Here is a 21041-nt window from a genome sequence, read left to right on the forward strand (position 1 = left end):
AGTATAGAATTTCAGTTATAACTTCTATCTCAATTTCGGAATATTAAATGCTTTTATCGTGTTTATTATATGTTATAAAAATAGTTACATCGCAGTTACATAAACAGTTTCTTAAAAATGTACCTGGGATGTAACAATTCATCTGCACAGTTAATTTGAGGATATCAAAAAGCGTTGCATATCAAATTTAATTAAAAAAGCGATCAAAATGATACAAAATTTAGATCATTCTAATGCTGTTGACAATCTATTGTTTTTTAATGACATTTCTCGAATACATTTTGTAAATAATATTAACCTTACATTCAGTAGAAAAAGTTATTCAATAATTTTTAATTTAAATATCTAAAATATAAGTAATAAATACATATTTATCATGCTTTTTGGTAACACATCAAGAATTTTTGTCAAAGAGATGAAATGGGGAGTGTTTCCCTAGGAAATTGAATCCCTTATTTATCGTAAAATCTGGAAACAAATTTTTGGATGATTTCAAACTTTTTCGTAATATGGTTTCTTAATAAAATTTAGAATTGAAGATTTTGTTTTTCATTAAAAAATAAAAACTTATTAGATGCCATTAAAGAAATTTGAAGAACATCTTCTTTTGAAGTGTAACCACTCTTTATCATTCTATCTGCAAAGGTTCGAATGCATTTATTGAACTCATTTCTCTCCATTTTTGAATATAATCCTAGTTGAATGTCTGCTTCTTTATTCAAATTAAAAGTATCCGGAATAAGAAGAGCTAAGTCATTCTGTGTGTGCATTATACATTTATTAACATCGTATTCATTTAAAAGGCTTAAAGAAATATTTAAAAATGAAAAACCTTAATTATTAAAATGATTAAGTTATTAAGATATCTATATAGAATTTTAAATTAGTTTTAGTAAGATTTTCATTTTATTCAGTTACTAGTTTAGAGTAATGATATTTTTCGATTCGTGATAAAATTAGTTAGAATGTATAGAATTTAATTTAAATTTTTTACCATGTGTTGTTGAATGTCCAAAGGTAAGTTTAAGAATGGATTTTGGCTTTCGTCAGTTTCATTAAAAATTGCCTCTTTGAATGTTTCATCCTTTGGATTGTCTGGAAAGATTTCTTCACGCATTTGAATTGGTGCAGTTGATGAAGTTTCTGATTCTTCTACAGAAGTTCCTGCAGTTGATTCATTTTCTGAAATAAATATAAAGTTTTAAAATAAATATTGCCAACACCAGGCTTTAAAGTAAAGTAAAAGATTAGAAAGGGACAATTTTGAAAAAATTTGTTTCAGACTTTTTTTCAGTATAATTCAAAAAACAAACATTTTTCAAAATTTGAAGAGAAAACATTATTTGACTTTATACATTCTAAAGGTTATTTAACAAATTTTATTCGAAATCTTCAAAAATAGAAAATTAAAAATTTGTTTCAAGGTAAAAATTTTCATATCTTTAAAAAACAATATTGATAATTTTGTAATAATCTTTGTTACTAAAGTCTCATTGAGAAAACATTACAACTGATTGTGTATTTACAAACTAATATTATTTTAATTAGTTTTAGGATATTTAAAAACTAATTAAGTAATAAATAATTAAATTCATAAATAACTCAATTTTCCAAAAATAAAAATGCTTAAAATTTTAATATTTTTTAAAATATAGTAGAAAGTTAAATTTTTTCTCTTCAACCACTAATAAACAAATTTAATATATTAAAGTCTGAAATCTTTTTCTGTTATTTCACCTATTTTAGCGTGTTTTGTAGGAACGCATCCACAATAGGAACACAAATTGTCCTTGCTGAAACAATACACAGGACATTCTTCGCACTTACATCGACCCCTCTTAATGTTATAGCTGTCTTTATTATTCATATCTGAAATATAATGATATTAATAATAATCAGAATTAATAATAATAATATAATAAATGATTTCCTTTTTATTTAAGAAAATAAAATATCACATACAGTGCCGCTCAATAACTTTTGCCCACCCTACAGCGATTGAGAGCTGTACAAAAAGTTTTGTATTTTGTTTATTGTTAAAGATAAAAAGCTCAAAAAGGTCTCTTTTTAAAGCTCTTTTCCTGAGCTTCAACACTGTATAAAATAAAAATTAAAAAAATTAATTTGTTAATGTTTAAAAAATGTTATTGCAACATAAAATTTTTCGTTTTTTTTTGTTTTTTTTAAAGTGATACAGTTTGTTAGGAAATGGTCGCATTTTAATTCCAAATATATTTTATGAAAGCTAGTTTTATCACCTTTAAAATGCATTTTTTAAAAATTTTATACCATAATTTTTAAGAAGAATATGATTTTTTGTTTTAAAAAATAGCCATTTTTTTTAATTGTTGATAACTCAAAAACGGTTACTTTAGGAAAAAATTTGTAAGAACATAAATTGTTCCTTTTTATGTGCAGAATTAGAAAAAAATATAAAAAATTTTTTTTTCAAAAAATTTTTTTTTGTCTTTATTTATTTTTTTTATTTTTTATTTATTTTTTATTTATTTTTATATGAAATGTGAAAGTATTGACAATTGTTTTCAGGCACTTGTTTTATTTTATATAATTGAAGTTCGTTAATAATGTTATTTATTTTTTAAAAAATCACGTTTAAAATTGTTATAGAAAATTAAATTATTTTTATTTTTACTTTGCATGTATAAAAAATATTTTCTTCTGAAATACAATTAAATATACGTATTTTCAAATATATAGAGAAAGACTTCCGATATTTATGACAATTGTCACAAGACTGACATTATGATGACATTCGTCGAAGTAATTAAGAACCTTTAATCCGTTTACAAACAATATAATAAATAAGTATTATATCAAAAGTTATTTAAATGATTGGTGAGTTAAAATTATTGAAAAAAATTAAATAAATACGATGAAAAATTTTCTTGCTTGTTGTAATGAGTGTAAAAAGCGAGTTTCTACAATTAAAACTAAAAAATATAAAAAATGAAAAAAAAAATTTTTTCAAAAAAAGTCAAAAAAATTTTTGTGAAAAAAAAAATTTTAATATTTTTTTTCTAATTCTGCACATAAAAAGGAACAATTTATGTTCTTAAAATTTTTTTTTCTAAAGTAACCGTTTTTGAGTTGTCGACAATTGAAAAAAAAATTTTTTTGAAAAAAAAATTTTTAATATTTTTTTTCTAATTCTGCACATAAAAAGGAATAATTTATGTTCTTAAAATTTTTTTCCTAAAGTAACCGTTTTTGAGTTATCAACAATTGAAAAAAATGGCTATTTTTTTAAACAAAAAATCATATTTTTCTTAAAAATTATCGTATAAAATTTTTAAAAAATGCATTTTAAAGGTGATAAAACTAGCTTTCAGAAAATATATGTGGGATTAAAATGCGACCATTTCCTAACAAACTGTATCACTTTAAAAAAAACAAAAAAAAACGAAAAATTTTATGTTGCAATAACATTTTTTATACATTAACAAATTAATTTTTTTATTTTTATTTTATACAGTGTTAAAGCTCAGGAAAAGAGCTTTAAAAAGAGACCTTTTTGAGATTTTTATCTTTAATAATAAATAAAATACAAAACTTTTTGTACAGCTCTCAATCGCTGTAGGGTGGGCAAAAGTTATTGAGCAGCACTGTATAAAAATAATAAGTTTCCCTGTCTTTGCCTTTTTATATTATTAATTAGTATTTATCTATTAATTATTTAAATTATTTTTTTTTTGTATAATTAAAGTACACATATTGAAACGAATTAAAATTACCTTTGTTTATTTTTATTTCAAGCGCACTCAGTCAGTTTCGTCTTAAGAAACACAAAATTAAATTGTTCGCAGGAATTCAAGAATAAATAAAAAATTATTCTGTTATTTTTTTGACAAGGTGTTGTCAAGGTTTCCAAAAATAACATTCTATTGTTGAGAATTATGACAATACGACGTAAATAAGTTCTAACGTTTTTTTAATCACATTTTCTTCTTTATAAATGTTGGATTGGTAAAGTTCACAATAACATTCACGATCAGTAATTTAAAATAAATTTACATTTTCAAAAAAACAATAAAATTTTTTTTAATCTTTGAAATTAATTCATCAAAAAATATATAAAAATTATTTTGAAAATAATCTTCATCTAGAAATTTAACCTATATAAATATTTTTTTTATTATAAAAACATGCGTAATATTTTCCTAAATCTCGAATTTAAATCGAAATAATCGAATGTACTCTCGCAATTATAGTAATGAAAATGAAACATAGAATGGTACACTCACATTTCCAAATGAAAAATAGTACTTTAAAAACTATCATGTACTTAGAAGATGGAGCAACAGTCGCTCTTTTTAACATCATTGCAGTTGTAATTTTAATTATATTTAAATTTAGAGAAACTAATTAAATCGCGAGTTTTCGTCCTCAGTGTTTTGCAAATAAATTGGAAATCATTTTATAATTACAAAATAAAATTAATTTCTTTGGAAAAAAATCGTCAAAAATAAAGGTAAGTAATGAAATATATACATAATGGCGCACTCACACCTTTGGTAGTTGTCTGTCTGCCTGTAGGTTATCATGGTGACACATAAGAGTAAAGGTACACTGTCACAGCTCGCTGTCACTTATGGTCAATGACACTAAAAAAATCTTATTGTGGACTCAACCTAAAGGTGTGATCCCATGTGAATAGAATACATCGACCGAAAGCAGAGAATCAGAATTATGAGAGTAAATGAACAAAAACATCTATCTATCTCTTTTGCACTCATTATTTTCTGCTTTCGATCGACGTATTCTGCTCACATGGAATCGCATCCTAAAACAGTCAAAAACCTCGAGTGACGCCTCACTTCCCAACCCTGTTTGCATACGACTTTTACGAACCGATTGTGCGTTGGCCTTTACTAGTATTAAGTTAGCATGATAAATTACTCAACCCTGTTCATATGTCAAATTTATTATTTTGACACCCATGAAATAAACAAAAAGCTTTTTAATATAGTAATGTTGTACATTTATTTAATAAATGGGAAATAGGAATAACAAAACCTTACGAAACTAGTTATTTGTAAGTGGATAAAATTTGTCAACAGGTAAATATTCATTGAAAATTAAATCTAAGAAATAAGAACTTATTATTTGTGGATATTTTTTATGAATAATTTTTTTCTAAAAATATAAAATTGGCAAATCTTGAAATACTAAATAATAGTAAAGCCTTAAAAAGAGAACAGTGTAAATGCGAAAAATCTTCATAAACATTATATGTGTTATATTTTCTTTCAAAATCCCAATTTTGAAAATATAATGAATTAAGGTTATGATAATTATAAAATTTTTCATTCATTCGCTTTTCGCTTTTTTTATGTTGTTTTACAACATATAAGTGAGTTTGTGTAGAAGATTGTTTTGAAAATGTCAATAATTATATGTTTAAGTTTAATCTCTATTGTTTGTTTATATCTCATTAGAATTACAAATATTATTTAACCCTCCGTCACACACGTAGGGAGGAATTCCCTCTACGGTTTCAGTATTTTTTAAATAACTTTTGTTTTTCTCATTGCAAAATAAAATCAGTTTCTATACCTTTCGACAATTTACTTCTCAACACATTTCTAAAAAAACATTTAGTTTAAAAATAATTAATATTTAATTATGAAGCTTCAAAGCCAGAAAAAACTCGAAAAAGTTAGGTTATGTCAAATGAAAAAATCAAGTTTTCAAAACATTTTTTGTTCCACTGTTGTTTAATGACAAAATTATATTATAAATATAATTAAAATGAATTGTTTAATGAATTTTTTACTTATTTGTTAATGTTACATTATTTTTCCATGTCAAGTGGAATTCCTTCGAAGATGTGCATTCGTGTAATTAATTTTTATTTTTGAGACCGAAAATTAATTTTATTAATTTTATAATTTAGAATAATTTACTACATATTTGTAAGTTTGCGTTAAAACTAAATTTTTGTTGATTCCTTTGTTTATGTTGTAATGTTGCTTATTTTACAATGTAGTGAGGGATTCCCTCTAAACGTGTGTAAAGTCGTAATTTTTTCACATGTGTGTTAACAGTCGAAATATCACTTTAAATAGAAATAACTTTTGAGCATGTTGTTAAGTTTATTACCGAAACTTATTATTTATTATTATTATTAAGTATATATGAAGGGTGGCATGACAAAAGGGAGCAAGTTAATATGGTTAAAAAAATTGCCTTCTTTTTGATATTCTTAAATATATTATTAAATTTCACTGAAAAAATTTATGCCTATTTAGAAATAGTTTGAATCAAATAAATTTGTTTTTTGTTCCTTTTCCACTATCAATTAAAATCACTTTTCAGTAACAAGTTTTTGGAAAATTACTAATTTTCAAAAATTTAAATATTATTCTTCGTAACGTAACCCTAAAATGGTCCACTTTTACTTTTTTTTCATTAATATGTAGGTTTATTTTAATAAATTGTATTTACACTATTTAAGCGAAATAATATCTCGAAACAGTCTCTTTAAAGATTTTTCTTAAATGATGAAAAAATTTTGAAATTTATTTTCGTTTTCTATAAAATCATGAAATTGTGGCTTGACCCTTTTTGTTCTGACAACTTTCATATATATATGGGTGATTCTCCTGAAAGGGACCCTTTTTCGGTTGAATTTCCAAAAAATCAAATTATTCTTTTTTTGTTACTTTTCTTTCATAAATAAGTTTAGAAAATGTTTAAAGATAAAAATATAAGTTGCGCAAAATTAATTTTCAGAAATAAGACCTCCAGGAACATTCTACTATCATGTGTTCTAGAGGTTAAGTATAATTAATTATAACTTTTAAATTAATTATTTTGTAAAAAAACTCGGTAGGAATATTTTTTTAAAATAATAAATTGTTATGTTTTAATTTATTGCACTTTTTGCTTGTATATTTTATTTTTATTAAATTAATAATTTAATTTGAGGGTTAAATATTTCAAAACAATGATTAAAAAATTAAAAACAAAAGAAAACGTCTATCAAATATAAAAAAGGCTTCGGAGATGAATTGATAATTTAATGAAAAAATTCTCATTTTTTCTAATTTTAAAAATATTACAATTTTTTAAACAATATTTTTAGTTTTAATCATCAAATATTTTCACATCGATTACATATTATGTTTAAAACGTTAAAAAATATGATGTTATTATATAAAAAATGAGGCTTCGGAGATGAATTTAATTTTTACTCTCATTGATAATACTATTTTAATTAATAATTTAAATAACTTTTTTACCTTATTTTAAACAAATGTAAGTAAAAAATAATCCTTATATTCTAAACTTTAATTTGATATATATCATAAATATGTTGAAATTGTTTAAATACGTTAAAATATAATTATAAAATATACATTCTGTTTAACCAAAATTCGATGACAAAATTAAATATGTTTTTTAAATAGGAAGAAATTTAAATATAAGCAATAGAAGATTATATAAAGATAGATAAATCTTCGTAGATTATAAATAAATTTTTCAAAAAATTTAAACTTGATAAAATATTAATGAAAAATTAATTTAAATAATGAACCTCATGTTGGAGACACGTGAAGTGGTCCCTTTCAGGAGAATCACCCATATATATATATATTCAGTGACTCCAAAACAATAAAAGAATTTATATAATATGTGTGATTTCTGAAATGTAAAATTATTATTTTCATTTATTTTTTCACGGAAAATTGAAATTTTTTGTTTAAAGCTTAGAAATACAAACCTGAAATATTTAAAATTTTAGAGAATATTTATTGCATTTTATTAATCATTTTTATTCTATTGGAAACAGTCGTAATTTGAATCTGTTCCTAAATTTGCAAAAATACTTAGTTTTCTTTTTTTTCAGAAATGGAACGCCTTCCAATACAATGTGAAGCCTGCAAAGAATATTTTCATTCTGATAATGACATAAATGATCATTTACAGCGAAACCATGCATTGTTCAATATAAATCGAAGATTTTAATGCACTTTCTTGAACTGTGAAGCGGTATTTCACAACAAATCCTCTCTCAGATCTCACAAATCAAGAAATCACAAAATGAGAGTAATGATTGAACCAGCAGTTGGAGGAAAAGATGAAGGCGTTCAAAGGAATATTGTAGACGAATCAAGAAACTCGATTAGCGAAAATCAATCGATCAACGAAAACCAATCGACCAACGAAAACCAATCGACCAACGAAAATCAATCGGTCAATGAAAACCAATCAATCGACGAAATCAATAATGAAGAAATGTCAATTAGTGACAGCAAAAATCAATCAAGCAATGAAACCAATAATCAGGAAATGTTAATTAGTGACAGCGAAAACCAATCTATTAACGAAAGAAATAATCAAAAATTGTTAGTTAGTGATAGCGATACGGACGAAATTGATGTGGACGAATCAGATGAGTCAGATGAAGGCGATACTGGTGATTTTGATGAAAGCGTTACTGATGAATTAGATAAATATATTACCGATGACGAAGATGAACAAGTACCTGCAAATGAAAATGATCCTAGAAAGCGTGTCATAGGGCTGCTTCTACTACAACTGAGATCGACTACGAATATATCTGAAGAAAAAATTGAAATTATACTTAAAACTATGCAAGAAGCTATTTAATAATTTGTCATTCATTCTTTGCGAGAAGTAGAAAGAATAGTATCCGAAAAAGGAAATCTGCAACTTGGAGAATTTTTTAATATCAATAAATATGTTCAAAACCTGAACTTTATTAATGAATTTAATAGTAAACAAAAACGAACAAAGTATTTCGAAAATGAATTTAATGTACTCATGCCAAAGAAACGCATTTTAGGAAAACGGTTTGTCAAGCATGGAAGTGCGAAAACTAATGAAGAACGTCCTACAAAATTAAAAGTTGGCGAAATGTACTTTGTTCCTCTCTCCAAAGTTTTAAGGAATTTTTCAAAAAATCCAACGTACGCTGATATTTTAGACAATCATACTTCCAAGCCAGGCATACTTGCATCATTTCGGGACGGATCAAAGTATGAAACTCAAATATGGAGACAAGATAATTCTCACCACAATATTTTACTCTATATGGATGATGTAGATATGTGTGACGGTTTAGGATCGAAGGCTGCTGGAAATCAAAAGTTTTTAATGATTTATGCTACCACTCTTCAAGTACACCCTATGTACCGATCTTCACTACGTCACATCCATTTAGTCGGAATTGTAAGATCGAAATATGTCAAACTATATGACATAAATTGTGTGTTGAAGTGTATTGTCAAAGATTTTAAAAAAATCGAGAATGGCATTAATTATTCAGATGGGACACTTATCAGAGGTTCAATTTTAGCCAGTATTGGAGATAACCTTTCACAAAATTGTGCCTGCGGTGTGAAAGAATCATTTGGTAAAACTAGGCATCAGTGTCGAACTTGTCTTGCTAGTCTAAAAGAAATGCATAAAATGGTCGAGGAAGATGAGAATTTGTTACGCAATGAAATAGATCACAACCAACAAGTTGAAAATATAGAAAATGCAGTTGGCCAGGAAAAGGAAAAATTGATGACAGAATACGGAATTAATAGAAGAAGTATTTTAAATGAATTGTTGGGATTTCATGTAACTGAAGGTGCACCCCCTGACCTAATTCATGACCTAATTCTAGGTGTAATACCTAAAACAATACAATACTTGTGCCAAAAAGTTATATTAAATAAAATTTCAGTTGCGGATCTAAATAAGCGAATAGCTTCCTTTGATTTTGGTTACACCGAAGTGGACAAGCGTCCACCTCCACTAAAGGCCACACACCTCATTCCAGGTGCAGGTTTAAAATTATCAGCTGTAGAAATTTGGACACTGGCGTATATATTGTTATTTGTAATTCAGGACCTCGTCGAGATAAATTGTTCTTACTTCGAAAATTACTTAACTCTGCTGCAAATATCGTGTATTGTGTTCGGATTTGAAATTGGCCGCGGAATGATAGACACATTGGGTGATTTAATAACGGAATATTTACAAGGATTCACCGATCTATATGGTGCCGACACTTTAATCCCTAAACAACATTTTATGATACACTATCCAAAAATAATTTTGTATTTTGGCCCGCTCTGCACATTTATGTGCTTACGTCCGGAAGCAAAACATCAAGTTTTTAAAAGAATTACGCAAGGAATGAGAAACTATAAAAATTTGCCTCAAACGTTATCAGTTAGATATCAACAAAGGCAAGCGTTAGAGTTACTACAACCTTTTACAAATGAAGTTCAATTCGGCCGCCAAAAATTAATATTAAATTATGAGTTACCGTTTACTCATTTACTTCTACCAGGAGAACTGCTTTGCACAACATCATGGGTAATCGTTAACGGAAATAAATATGTTCCAAGGAAATGTCTTTTGCCTATTGGTTACTCCGATGACAACCTTCCTCAATTTGCAGCATTGGAAATAATCCTTAAATACAACGATGGACCCGTTTTTATTTGTAAAACAGTGGAAACTGCTTCTCTCAATATGAAATTAATGGCTTATGAAGTCTCTGTTCAAAAAGAGTTTCAAATTTACAGACCTCATAATTTTAAAATTCACCAAGCATTTCATTGTCACAAATTTGAAAACAAATCTTTTGTAATTGTAAAACGATGTTTCGGAGACATGTTCTAGAAGCAAGGGAACTACATCACATGTTCTTCATAACAGGTTTGATAATTTTTTTATATTATAATACAAACGTCTTACGACAAATTATTTAAATTTTTAATATTATAAAGTATACAGAAATCATTATAACAATAAAAAAATACAATATTTATTTATTCTAAGTTTAATATAATTTCTCATTTTTTAAATTTTAATTAAATATTAAATTTTGAAATCAAATAATAGCGAAAAATTTTGACAAATATTTTTCTAATTAATTCTCTTAAAAAATAAATAATTTAAACTTATATTTATGCTTAGTTTTCAGTATAATTACAGAAACTATATATCAAATAACTCTCTTCTATGAATTAAAATTAAAAATATTAGTTATTTTGTCTTCTTTAAAAGTTTCCCAAAATCAAGTTGAACCTTTTAAAAATTCGCTATTCAAGTTTTGACAAATTTAATTTTACAAAATTTTCTTTATTACTAGATGAGCAAGCTGATTTGGACAAAAAATGAAGGAAAAATTGTTGAATCTACATCCAAACTTTGAAAATTTCTCAGACTAAAAATTCATTCAAACGGTTGAATTGAAAAAATTGAGAACGAGACAAATAAACTAAGAATATTCGAGAGGAGAATTAAACTTTACACGTTGACGAGAAAAAAGTATTATTTTTAACTGGACAACTAAAATATTCAAACATTGGTTTCATAGAATCTATTCAAGAAACTTACTCCAATCTTATCCAGCAAGATTATTAAGATTAAATTGTTATTTCATTTCATCGAAGAAGTCTGTGAGGTTTGAATTTCTTCTTTTTATTATTTTATAATATTAATTATGCCTTTTACTTAAATATTTGCAGTGCTTAAAAATGACCAAATCTCATAATAGCATAGAAGAAGGTTTCAGTGAAAAATTAAAACAATTAGCAAAACCCAAGAAAAAAATTTTCTAATATTTTGAAAGAATTTATAACTACTTTTACTTTACATCTACAGTGAGGGTTTACCACGAAAAAGAAATTTTTATATTAAATGCAGCATGACAAAAGGTGTCAAAAGCGCTAATTTTTCGAAAATGAGAATTTTGTATATAAAAATCAAGTAAATTAATTTACACACTTCTGTCAAAGGATTTTGGCCTGAATTGTGTTTGAAACTCGTCTTTAATGAAAGTTAAAATAAAAAATATCTTCACTAAATTAAATTGAATTTTCACTGCAAATTAAATTCAATATGCAAGATTATCTTTATAAATTGTATTTTCATTAGTACAGCATAATATCTTTAAACTATTTTTTGTTTCCTTTTTCCTAAAACGATTCTACAATTAATTTTGCCAAAAAAATCGTAGTATATTTAAAAATATATTTACATTGCTCAAAGGTTTTTTTCTAAAGTTTCAAATCTTCCTTTTTCAATTTATCGGACTATTGCTAGGCTTGGTCATTTTTTCTAACAAGTAAAGCAATTTTGCTTTAATGAAAATAATAATTTTTTTTATTTTTATTTATTTAAGTTTAAGTTTTTTAATATAGTTGAAAAATTTGTCCGCACTATAAAATCCATAATTCTTGTTTTAAATAAATTGTTATATTTTTTTCAACCTAAAGAGAATCTAAAGTAAGTTAATGTTTTATTCTAAATTCATTAATTTTTTTATTTTCTTACAGCAAGAAGAACACCACGAGGAAATAAAAAATACCCGAACATAACAATATCAATAATTAAAGCATTAAGCTTTAAATTAAATATGAAGATACTACCATTTCTTCAAACAACGAACTGGAAGTACGAGTCATAACAAAAGTAGAGAATAATTTTCTCTGTCATATATCTCTTCACAAAGAACACTAAGAAATTAAAAAGAAAAGAAAATTAAACTAAAATCTTTTATCAGTTTTCCTAATATATATAATTCAATAATTAATGAAAGCAAATAACTTATATTACACAGATAATTACGAGGATAAGAATCAAACGGAAAAAATGTTTAATTTCATCATTAAATTTTTTACTCGAATTCTAAAAATTTAATAAAAATCTCCATCGCAAAATGTTTACTAATTTTATTGAACACAGAATTTTCTGATTTTAAGATTTTATTTATCAAAGCACAATATCTACAGTTTTTTAGGAGTTTTAGAATCTGCAGAAAATTAAATGTCAAAAGCTGATTTATATTCACATTATCTGATTGTAACTAATTTTAAAGTTTTCACGCTTTGTTATTTCATTATTTAATTCTTATTGCCACAACATTTGTTTCTGCTAGAAATTGTTAATAATAAAACTTATTTATAGAACTCGTTTTGATAATTAATATCGATAATTAATATTATATTATTATATAATTAATATCGAAAATTTCTCTACTCAGAGAAAAGTGTATTAAAGTGCGTTTTCCTTTAACTTTTAACCTAAGATTGTTTGTTTTCTAACCTAATGCTGAATTATTTTTGAGTTAAAAAAATTCAATACATTTTAAAATTAAATAAATAAATAAATTGTTTCTCGATAGTAAAACATTTTATTAATATATTTTTGTGATTAAAAGGATTAAATTTTTTTCATGAATTTTGAAAAGGACTCAACTTTGAAAACTATAATTTCAATTTTATTAAATTCACTGTTATTAAGGACAATTCTTTTATCATTTTATAATATAAAATAGCATCTAGTTACTACTAAAGAAAGCTGGACTCTTTTAATAAAAGCTGTTTGAAATAAACAGTTTTCTGTGTCTTCTGTAAAATTTCAAAAAACCGAGTTGAGCTCTTTTTGAAATTCACGATTCAATTGAAACATCCATAACTCTCGTTACGAAAACCTGATACTAAATAATATAATCGAAATTAAACTTTATTAATTATAATTCCATTAACTAATTGATTGTTGTTTAATTGGCAAGATGTTTAGATTCGTATAAAATTTCCAATAAAGATTTTGTAATAAATTTTTTCTAGAGAAGGTTAACTAAAAATTTATGACAATTACAGAGTAGTTGTAAAGTCATTAAAAAATCCTTTTCTCTAAAATTTACTTTTATTTTTAACTTTTTTTTAAAAAATATATATTCACGAAAAGCACAAACAAAACCTAAAATTTACATACATTTTTGCACATTGACAGATGTTCAATGACACTGTAAAACAAACAAATGATATCAACTCTTGCAGTTTTTAATACAATATATGGATCATTTTGATCGTTTTTTCGAATAAATATGATCTGCAACGCTTTTTTATATCCCCAAATTAACTGTGTGTCTGATATTTTTTAAATAATTAATAGACCTTTATACTTAACAAAGTAATTTTTTTAATATCAATTCTATGAGGATTAAGCTTTAAAAAACTGCCTTGCTTGTCCACATTTAGTGTATACTTTTTTAATAAAGTGTTTTATTGTAAAAAATGTACCTGTTGTGCAGTTGTTACAAGTGATAATGAGAACGGATATTTTTTCCAAAATTCAGCAGATTCGTTTGAAATGTAAAATATTTGTCAAAAATGTAATTACACTCATTTTTTATGAAAAATCTCATGGATTTTCTAAATTCGTCTTCAAAATTGATGAAAAAAAAACTTTTTTAAGTTTTTTTCATTTCGAAACAATATTAATGCTGCCATCTCTATGAAACTGTCACGTACTATTACGTTGAGCCAAAAATTATAAATAATTAATAAAAATTGTTATAAAAAATTATTTGCCTTCAATTTAGAAATTTTATCGATGATTTTTGGTATTGTAACAACCGACATTCACTTTGTGCAGTTGTTACAATTTACACGCTGTCACTCAAATGATTCTAGTTAATTAAATAATAGATATAAAGCTAAATCAATTATTGTCTTTTAAAACTAGATAATATACCTTTGATTTAATCGTTTGACCAAACAAATTGGAATTAAACTCTAATCACAGTAACTGTTTTTATCAAAATTAAAACAACTGCACCTAGTCTCCCCAATATTAATTTTTGATAAAGTTCTTTGAATTTTCAAATTCATTTCTTTAGAATTTAGTTTAACAAAATTTCATCTATTTGGATATTTCTCAATTTTTCATATCAGAAAATAAAAACTTACAAAAAACCATTTCAAGTAAAATTCAAATAAACTTCTTTAAAAAAATAATTCTTTTATAGAATTGTTAGTTAAAAGTATAAAAAATCCAAACTTACAAAGTTGTTAATATAAAACCTCTTTAAATATTCAATAATAATAACGTAATTTTTTTATCATAAATTTTATTACTTTTGAAAATAATTGAATTTTTTTTATATAAACACTTTATTACTCAAGTAGTAATAAAAATTTATACTAATAACTAATTCGACGTGAAAAAGTTAAATAATAGTTAAATAGTTTTAAATAATATATAAATAATATAATAAAATAATAATATTTATTAGGGGAGAGTGGGGCAAACTGGCCATACCTACGGTATTTTTACTCTTGTGACTAAATGAATCAACCGATTTCATTTTTCGATGGCTTGTTTGAAAAATCATTTAATTGCGACACTTTTTCCTAGAGGCACCTATACTTTATCTTTTATTGTTTAGTTGTTGTGTTAACTTTTAAAAAATTTGCAAACGGGTCCTACATTACGTTTTGATTTTAAATTCAATTAAAAACAATTCTAAATTCGAATATCCTAAATATTTCATGTTTTTAAATGGGGCGCATGAAAAGACCCTAACCAGACTTGTTAGAAATATTATTTAATAGAATTTTATTACCTAAAATATCATTTTAGTAGAATATTTATTCGTCCGAATTATAATCTGGCAGAAAGACAATTTGATTGAATTTCAATTTTCCAGAAATATAATTTAGCCGAATGTCAATTTATGCGAATCAAAATTCGCGCCGAAATAATTCTATCAAATTGATATTCGGATAAGTTGAATTTCTAGTAAATTAATATTCGAACAAATGTACATTCTGATGAAGTAGATTTCTAGCAAAAAGATTTTCGGCAATATTCAGATTCTATTTAATTACGCTTCTGTAAAATTACAATTCCACGAAAAAACGATTCGCATAAATTGATATTCGGTTAAATTAGATTTCTGAAAAATTGAAATTCGATCTCATGCGCCCCGTTTAAAAACATGAAATATTTAGGATATTCGAATTTAGAATTGTTTTTAATTGAATTTAAAATCAAAACATAATGTAGGAAATTACATGTAATAATTTACTATTGCCATTATATTTTTATATAATAATTCAACTAATTAATTAAAAATTATAAAATGTTATTATATAATTTTTTATTGTATTCTATTTATTATGTATATATTATAATGGATACAGAAGTTTTCCAAAAATATTTTTTATTGAATTTTTTTGGTGCTAAATAGAAATAGAAATAGAAACTTTTTTAAAATGATATATTTTATGTACCAGCTAAGATTTAACCCCCAAATAATTAAATTTTTCATATTATTGACACTTAAATTCCAAGTAATGCAATTCTGATGAAATTAATCTCATATAATTATAAAAGTGACTTTAAAACAATTAAATTTTTGGTAAAAATCTATCCTCTCCAAATAGGGGGCTTCTATCCTCTTTGATACGGACAGTTGCTTCCTCATTTATTACAATAATTATTATAAAAAAATGTAAAACGCCGATCTAATATGGTGCTCTGATTAATTTGAGACACGAAAATAATTGAAAATATTTTCTAACGTGTTAAATGTCCTTGTAATGAGGAATTTTGTCCAGTGGTTTGAAAATATTTGGACATTTTCAGTAATCTGAAATTTTCACATTATTATAACAATAACCCCGGGGTACCAGCGGGCTGGATCTTTATAGCAAAATTGTTATGGCCAATATAGGTATAAAAAGAAATATTAATTCATAAACATTGTTTCTTTCATATTGGAGATCTGAGAAAAGGGGCATCTATCCGCATTTTACCCTAAATAAATAACTGTAGGTGTCGATGATCGAAATTAAGTAACGACGAAATTATCCGAATAAAACGGTCTGACGAGAATAAATGTAAATTTGTCGAATATAATTAGTGCTTTCATTTTTATTCTTCAATAAACTATGTTCAGTGAATTGTGTGTTATGTTTTAAAAAAAACCTTATATTTTTATTTTTTTTTATTTTGGCTCATACACCAAAGACTAAGTTTTAATTCAAATATTTGTGAGACATTATAAATATTATTTGGTGTATTGTTCAGTAGGTCTGTTTAAACATTAATTTGCGTTTTCTTGTATTATTTATGCCTTTGAATAAAATGGACAAAGAATTAATATTTTACAATGGCTTCTACTACGTCAAAAATATTGAGAAAAATCAAACATTAACTTTAAAAAATTAAACTAAACAAAGAATGTTTTCAACTTTTTAAAATAATCATGTCTGATTCATAATTATAACATTTGATTTTTTAAGTTTATTGAACTTGATTTTAAAATAATTGAATTCCTGAGAAAAATTATTTATAAAAATATAATTTATTATTATTGAACTGTTCAGAGGATGTATTAACATTTTAGAAAATAATTTATTTTTTTGGAAAGTATTATTAATAATTTTTTAAAAATTTGCATATATTCATGACTCATTTTATTTGTCATGTGTTCTTGAAACGTGTATAAAACAAAAAATAATATTGCGGTTTTTTTTTTAAGAAGAATTCTATTTTATCGATCTTCACTTATTGACAAGGTTGGGAAACTACCATTAAAAATTAGATTACAGTATATCAAAATTATATGAAATGAAAATTATTGGATAAGGTATTTATAATTAGTCAATATTCTGCGAAACATAAATTCCGTGACATAAAAATTAATACGTTAAAAGTTTGTAAAATAAGCATTATATTAATTACCCAGTAAAAAAAAAGTATTCAGAATAGAGAAAAAGTATTGGTGGAGACGTTCGGTGATTGCATTTTCGCGACAAAACCGTATTGGTGGGTTACGATGAATACATTTTGCTTACCGTGAATACTTTTTTTTAAAACTTTCGATTTAAAGATTCCTAAGAAAAGTTGAGAATATTTATAAAGAGCGTAAGTGACCTGAAGTATAAAAATGACTATTGCGAGAAGGAAATAAATTTTGAGAAAAAACGAAAAATTAAATGTGACAAACAGATTGTCAAATGTTGATCAATTACCATATGCTTTTCTGTGCCTACAAAGTACGGTAATTAAAAGGAACTTTGACGTTACCAGCGGAACTTACTGTTTCACATACATTTACTTGGATTTCTCAAGTTTCTGTCGGTATCGTCAATGTTCCTTTTCATCATCATACGTTGTAGGTTTGTCACATTTAATTATATACAATAAAAATTGTAAGAAATTAAAATTATATTTAATACAATTATACAGAATAATAATTCGAGGATTTAAATGTATGTTATTTAAAACATATATAAAACAATAATTATTTCGAATAATAATTAGATTTCTTAAAAATTATAACAACTAAATATTCTATTTTTAACAATTATATTACTTTCCATTTCACAAGTTAAAAATTATGTTAATTTATAATTAGATTACATAGAAATTATAGAAAATAATTATTACACTTCAAAAATTTATTATACATGCAATTTCATAGTGTGTAATTTATAGTCATTTATATTTATCATACTTATTTAATCTATAAAATAAGAATTCGACTAAAAGTAAATTATAACAAATATCAATTCTTAATATTAGAATAATGTTAACATCAAATTATAGACACCTACCTTTCAAGTAAATGATGATTATGAAGTTCAAAATTCGGATATGGTCATATCTCTAGAACTTTTAAACTTTATGTTTCCGTTTATTATTATATTTTAAAAATTATAAAAATAATTTTGCAGTACCATAATTGATAAATTATTGTGCTCTTTAAATATACCTTGTGTATAATAATCATTTTAATTAGGTAGGGAACGACAAAAGTAAGTAAAAGTGTCGAAATCGCCAGTTTCTCGTGTGTGACATTAACCGTTTTTTTCAGTTTACATGGTATAACTTTTTTAACGAGTCATTATATATTTTGTGACTTATAGTAGATGTAGTGGGGAGTATAAGGAACCAAAATGTCATTGAGACAATGATGTGCCTCAATTAAGATAAAAATGGTGTACCTTCAAACTTGCGAGACAACTTTTCTTAAATTTTGACAATTTCGCAATTAACTTGATATTATTTTTTTTTTAATTCTTAGTTTTGAATAATTGAATTCAAAATATTCAAAAAAAATAAAATTTTGGAAGAATTACAGTTACAATTTTTGAAAATAATAAAATTTTTAAAAGTTTTTTCATTTAAATTATTTAAAATTTTAATTCCTGTGGAAAAATATATAAGAATAAGTTTTTAAATTTTTGTTTAAAAAAAAGTATCGCAGGTTTGTATAATTTAATTTAGAAATTCCAAAAAAATTGTTTCTTGAGAAATGCAATTAAAATTTTTTAAAAATTTAACAATTTAAAATATAATCCATCTAATTATATTTAAATTGCATGTTGAATTCTCAAACTTATTACTTACTATTTTTTTAATTTCAATTTGTTGGTGCAAAGGGTAAAACTTTTAATTAAACCTTTAATGTCATGTTAAATATAATTTTAACACTTTATAATAACTTTTTGTACAACGACCAAATATTATTAATAGTTTAATTTTAAAATTTATATTTGTTATAAAAAAAAAGAATACGTAAATTTTTAAACAAATTTAAATTGTCGTCTACGATACATTAATAAATCACTTGTATATTTAATTCTATAATTCTAAGTCATAATTATGATACGTTTTAGAAAGTATTTTTATGTTCAAAATATTAGGTGTCCATTAATCTTCATAAGAGGCAGTTACAGTGCATAAAAACCTTGCTTCTACGCCTCTTGGCAAAATACGAAATACAACTGTCATCAAATTTCTAACTGACTGCATGTCAAATGATCCATATCCACAAAAACGCGATGGCAGATTTAATGGATTAGAAGGATTTGTATTAATACTTAAATATTGACTCACACACAGTAGCTGAAATATGAAATTTTAAAGAAATAATTGTTTATATTTTAAATGAAAAACAAAAGCAATCAATATTCAAAACATTAATTAAATTTTTTGGCAAAATTTGTTAAGTCAAAAAGCAATTGGATAGAAAACTCATTTTCCTCAGTGATCACAAATAGAACAAAAATTGAGCTCAATATAATGTCAATATTGCAAGGCAATTTTGCATTATTATTGACAGAAACATTTAACTTATGTTATGCTATTTGTGAAGGTCAATTGTCAGGTTAGTGCAATATTTTACTTATTCGAAAAGGAAAAGAAAATCGTTAATAATAAGAAAAATATCAATATAATTATAACATTACTACTAACCCAAAGTATGCAATATATTATTTATCTTACCGATTGTGGTATAGCTATATCGGAACAATTAAGCGTAATTCGAGAATCTGGAGGGGACTCGGCCTTAAATTTGCAATATTTGGGTCCAACAGAAAGGTTTGGATACGGAGGATTGTAAATGTAATAATTTGCCCCAGGCACTATATACTGGTAGAAGTCACAATCTGCATCTTGAGTCTTACTTACTTCCAGTAGAAGTAGAAATATAAATGAAAAATAAAAAAGTTTTAACGAAATTCCTAAAAACAATACAAAAATACAATACAACAATATTTCTTAATTGCGCACTCTGTGGAAAAATAAATATACATTTGTGTCCAATTTAAACATTATAGTTCTAATAAGCAAATTAAACATCTTAAAACAATTTTCTTTATCTATGATATTAATAAGAAATTATTAATAAAATTATTTAATACAAAACATTATAATTACCTAAATTGTAAGAATTTCTTGCCCCTTGTTGAATCAACATTGTATAAATCTTTTTCTTTTTCAGTATACTTATTATTTTCCAATGATTTTATATTTCCTTTCTTCCTCTATAATGTTTAATATTAAATCAGTACTTATTTAAATTGCTTCAGGAATTCTGTATCATTTTCAAATTTCTGTTTAAAAAATTTGTATATATACCACTTTCTGAGGCTACTTTGCATTTTTATCAGATAAAAAATAGTAGCTTCATCAAACATTACGAAATAAAAAAATTTATTCTTACTTTATATTAAAAATGTAAGTATACAATGAAAATATTTATTTAGTTTCACAAGTTTTTGCTCAATTCTTCATTTTTTTATTTAACAATTTCTGAATGGATGATTATTGATCTAAAGTTAAAATTGAAATATTTAAATTTACTGTCAATAAAAACAATTGAATAAATATTTCACAAACTCCACTAAAAGCCTCTAATGACGAATCTGAAAATAAAAAGTATTTTTTTTAAATCGAAATGTTGAAAA

General features: G+C 24.7%; 3 protein-coding genes across 3 annotated transcripts; 1 reads left to right on the top strand and 2 right to left on the bottom strand.

Annotated features, from left to right (window-relative positions):
• Window positions 1–456: 456 nt before the first annotated feature.
• On the bottom strand, window positions 457–4686 carry LOC122501735. Its single transcript, XM_043611448.1, has 5 exons — window positions 4528–4686; window positions 1738–1869; window positions 995–1182; window positions 579–758; window positions 457–468 (listed from the first exon to the last, which is right to left on the bottom strand). Exons 2-5 carry the CDS (start codon window positions 1865–1867, stop codon window positions 457–459), a joined length of 510 nt encoding a protein of 169 aa, XP_043467383.1. The 5' UTR covers window positions 1868–1869; window positions 4528–4686.
• A 4122-nt stretch (window positions 4687–8808) lies between these two features.
• On the top strand, window positions 8809–10665 carry LOC122501736. The gene has a single exon (XM_043611449.1). It carries the CDS (start codon window positions 8809–8811, stop codon window positions 10663–10665), a length of 1857 nt encoding a protein of 618 aa, XP_043467384.1.
• Window positions 10666–19311: 8646 nt separating this feature from the next.
• Window positions 19312–20665, bottom strand: LOC122501732 (venom serine protease 34-like). The gene is made up of 3 exons (XM_043611445.1): window positions 20512–20665; window positions 20077–20315; window positions 19312–19695 (listed from the first exon to the last, which is right to left on the bottom strand). Exons 1-3 carry the CDS (start codon window positions 20549–20551, stop codon window positions 19501–19503), a joined length of 474 nt encoding a protein of 157 aa, XP_043467380.1. The 5' UTR covers window positions 20552–20665; the 3' UTR covers window positions 19312–19500.
• Between the last annotated feature and the right edge of the window lie 376 nt (window positions 20666–21041).

The sequence above is a fragment of the Leptopilina heterotoma genome, unplaced genomic scaffold, assembly GCF_015476425.1.
Source record: "Leptopilina heterotoma isolate Lh14 unplaced genomic scaffold, ASM1547642v1 Lhet_213, whole genome shotgun sequence".
In the NCBI taxonomy this organism is placed as follows: Eukaryota; Metazoa; Arthropoda; class Insecta; order Hymenoptera; family Figitidae; genus Leptopilina; species Leptopilina heterotoma.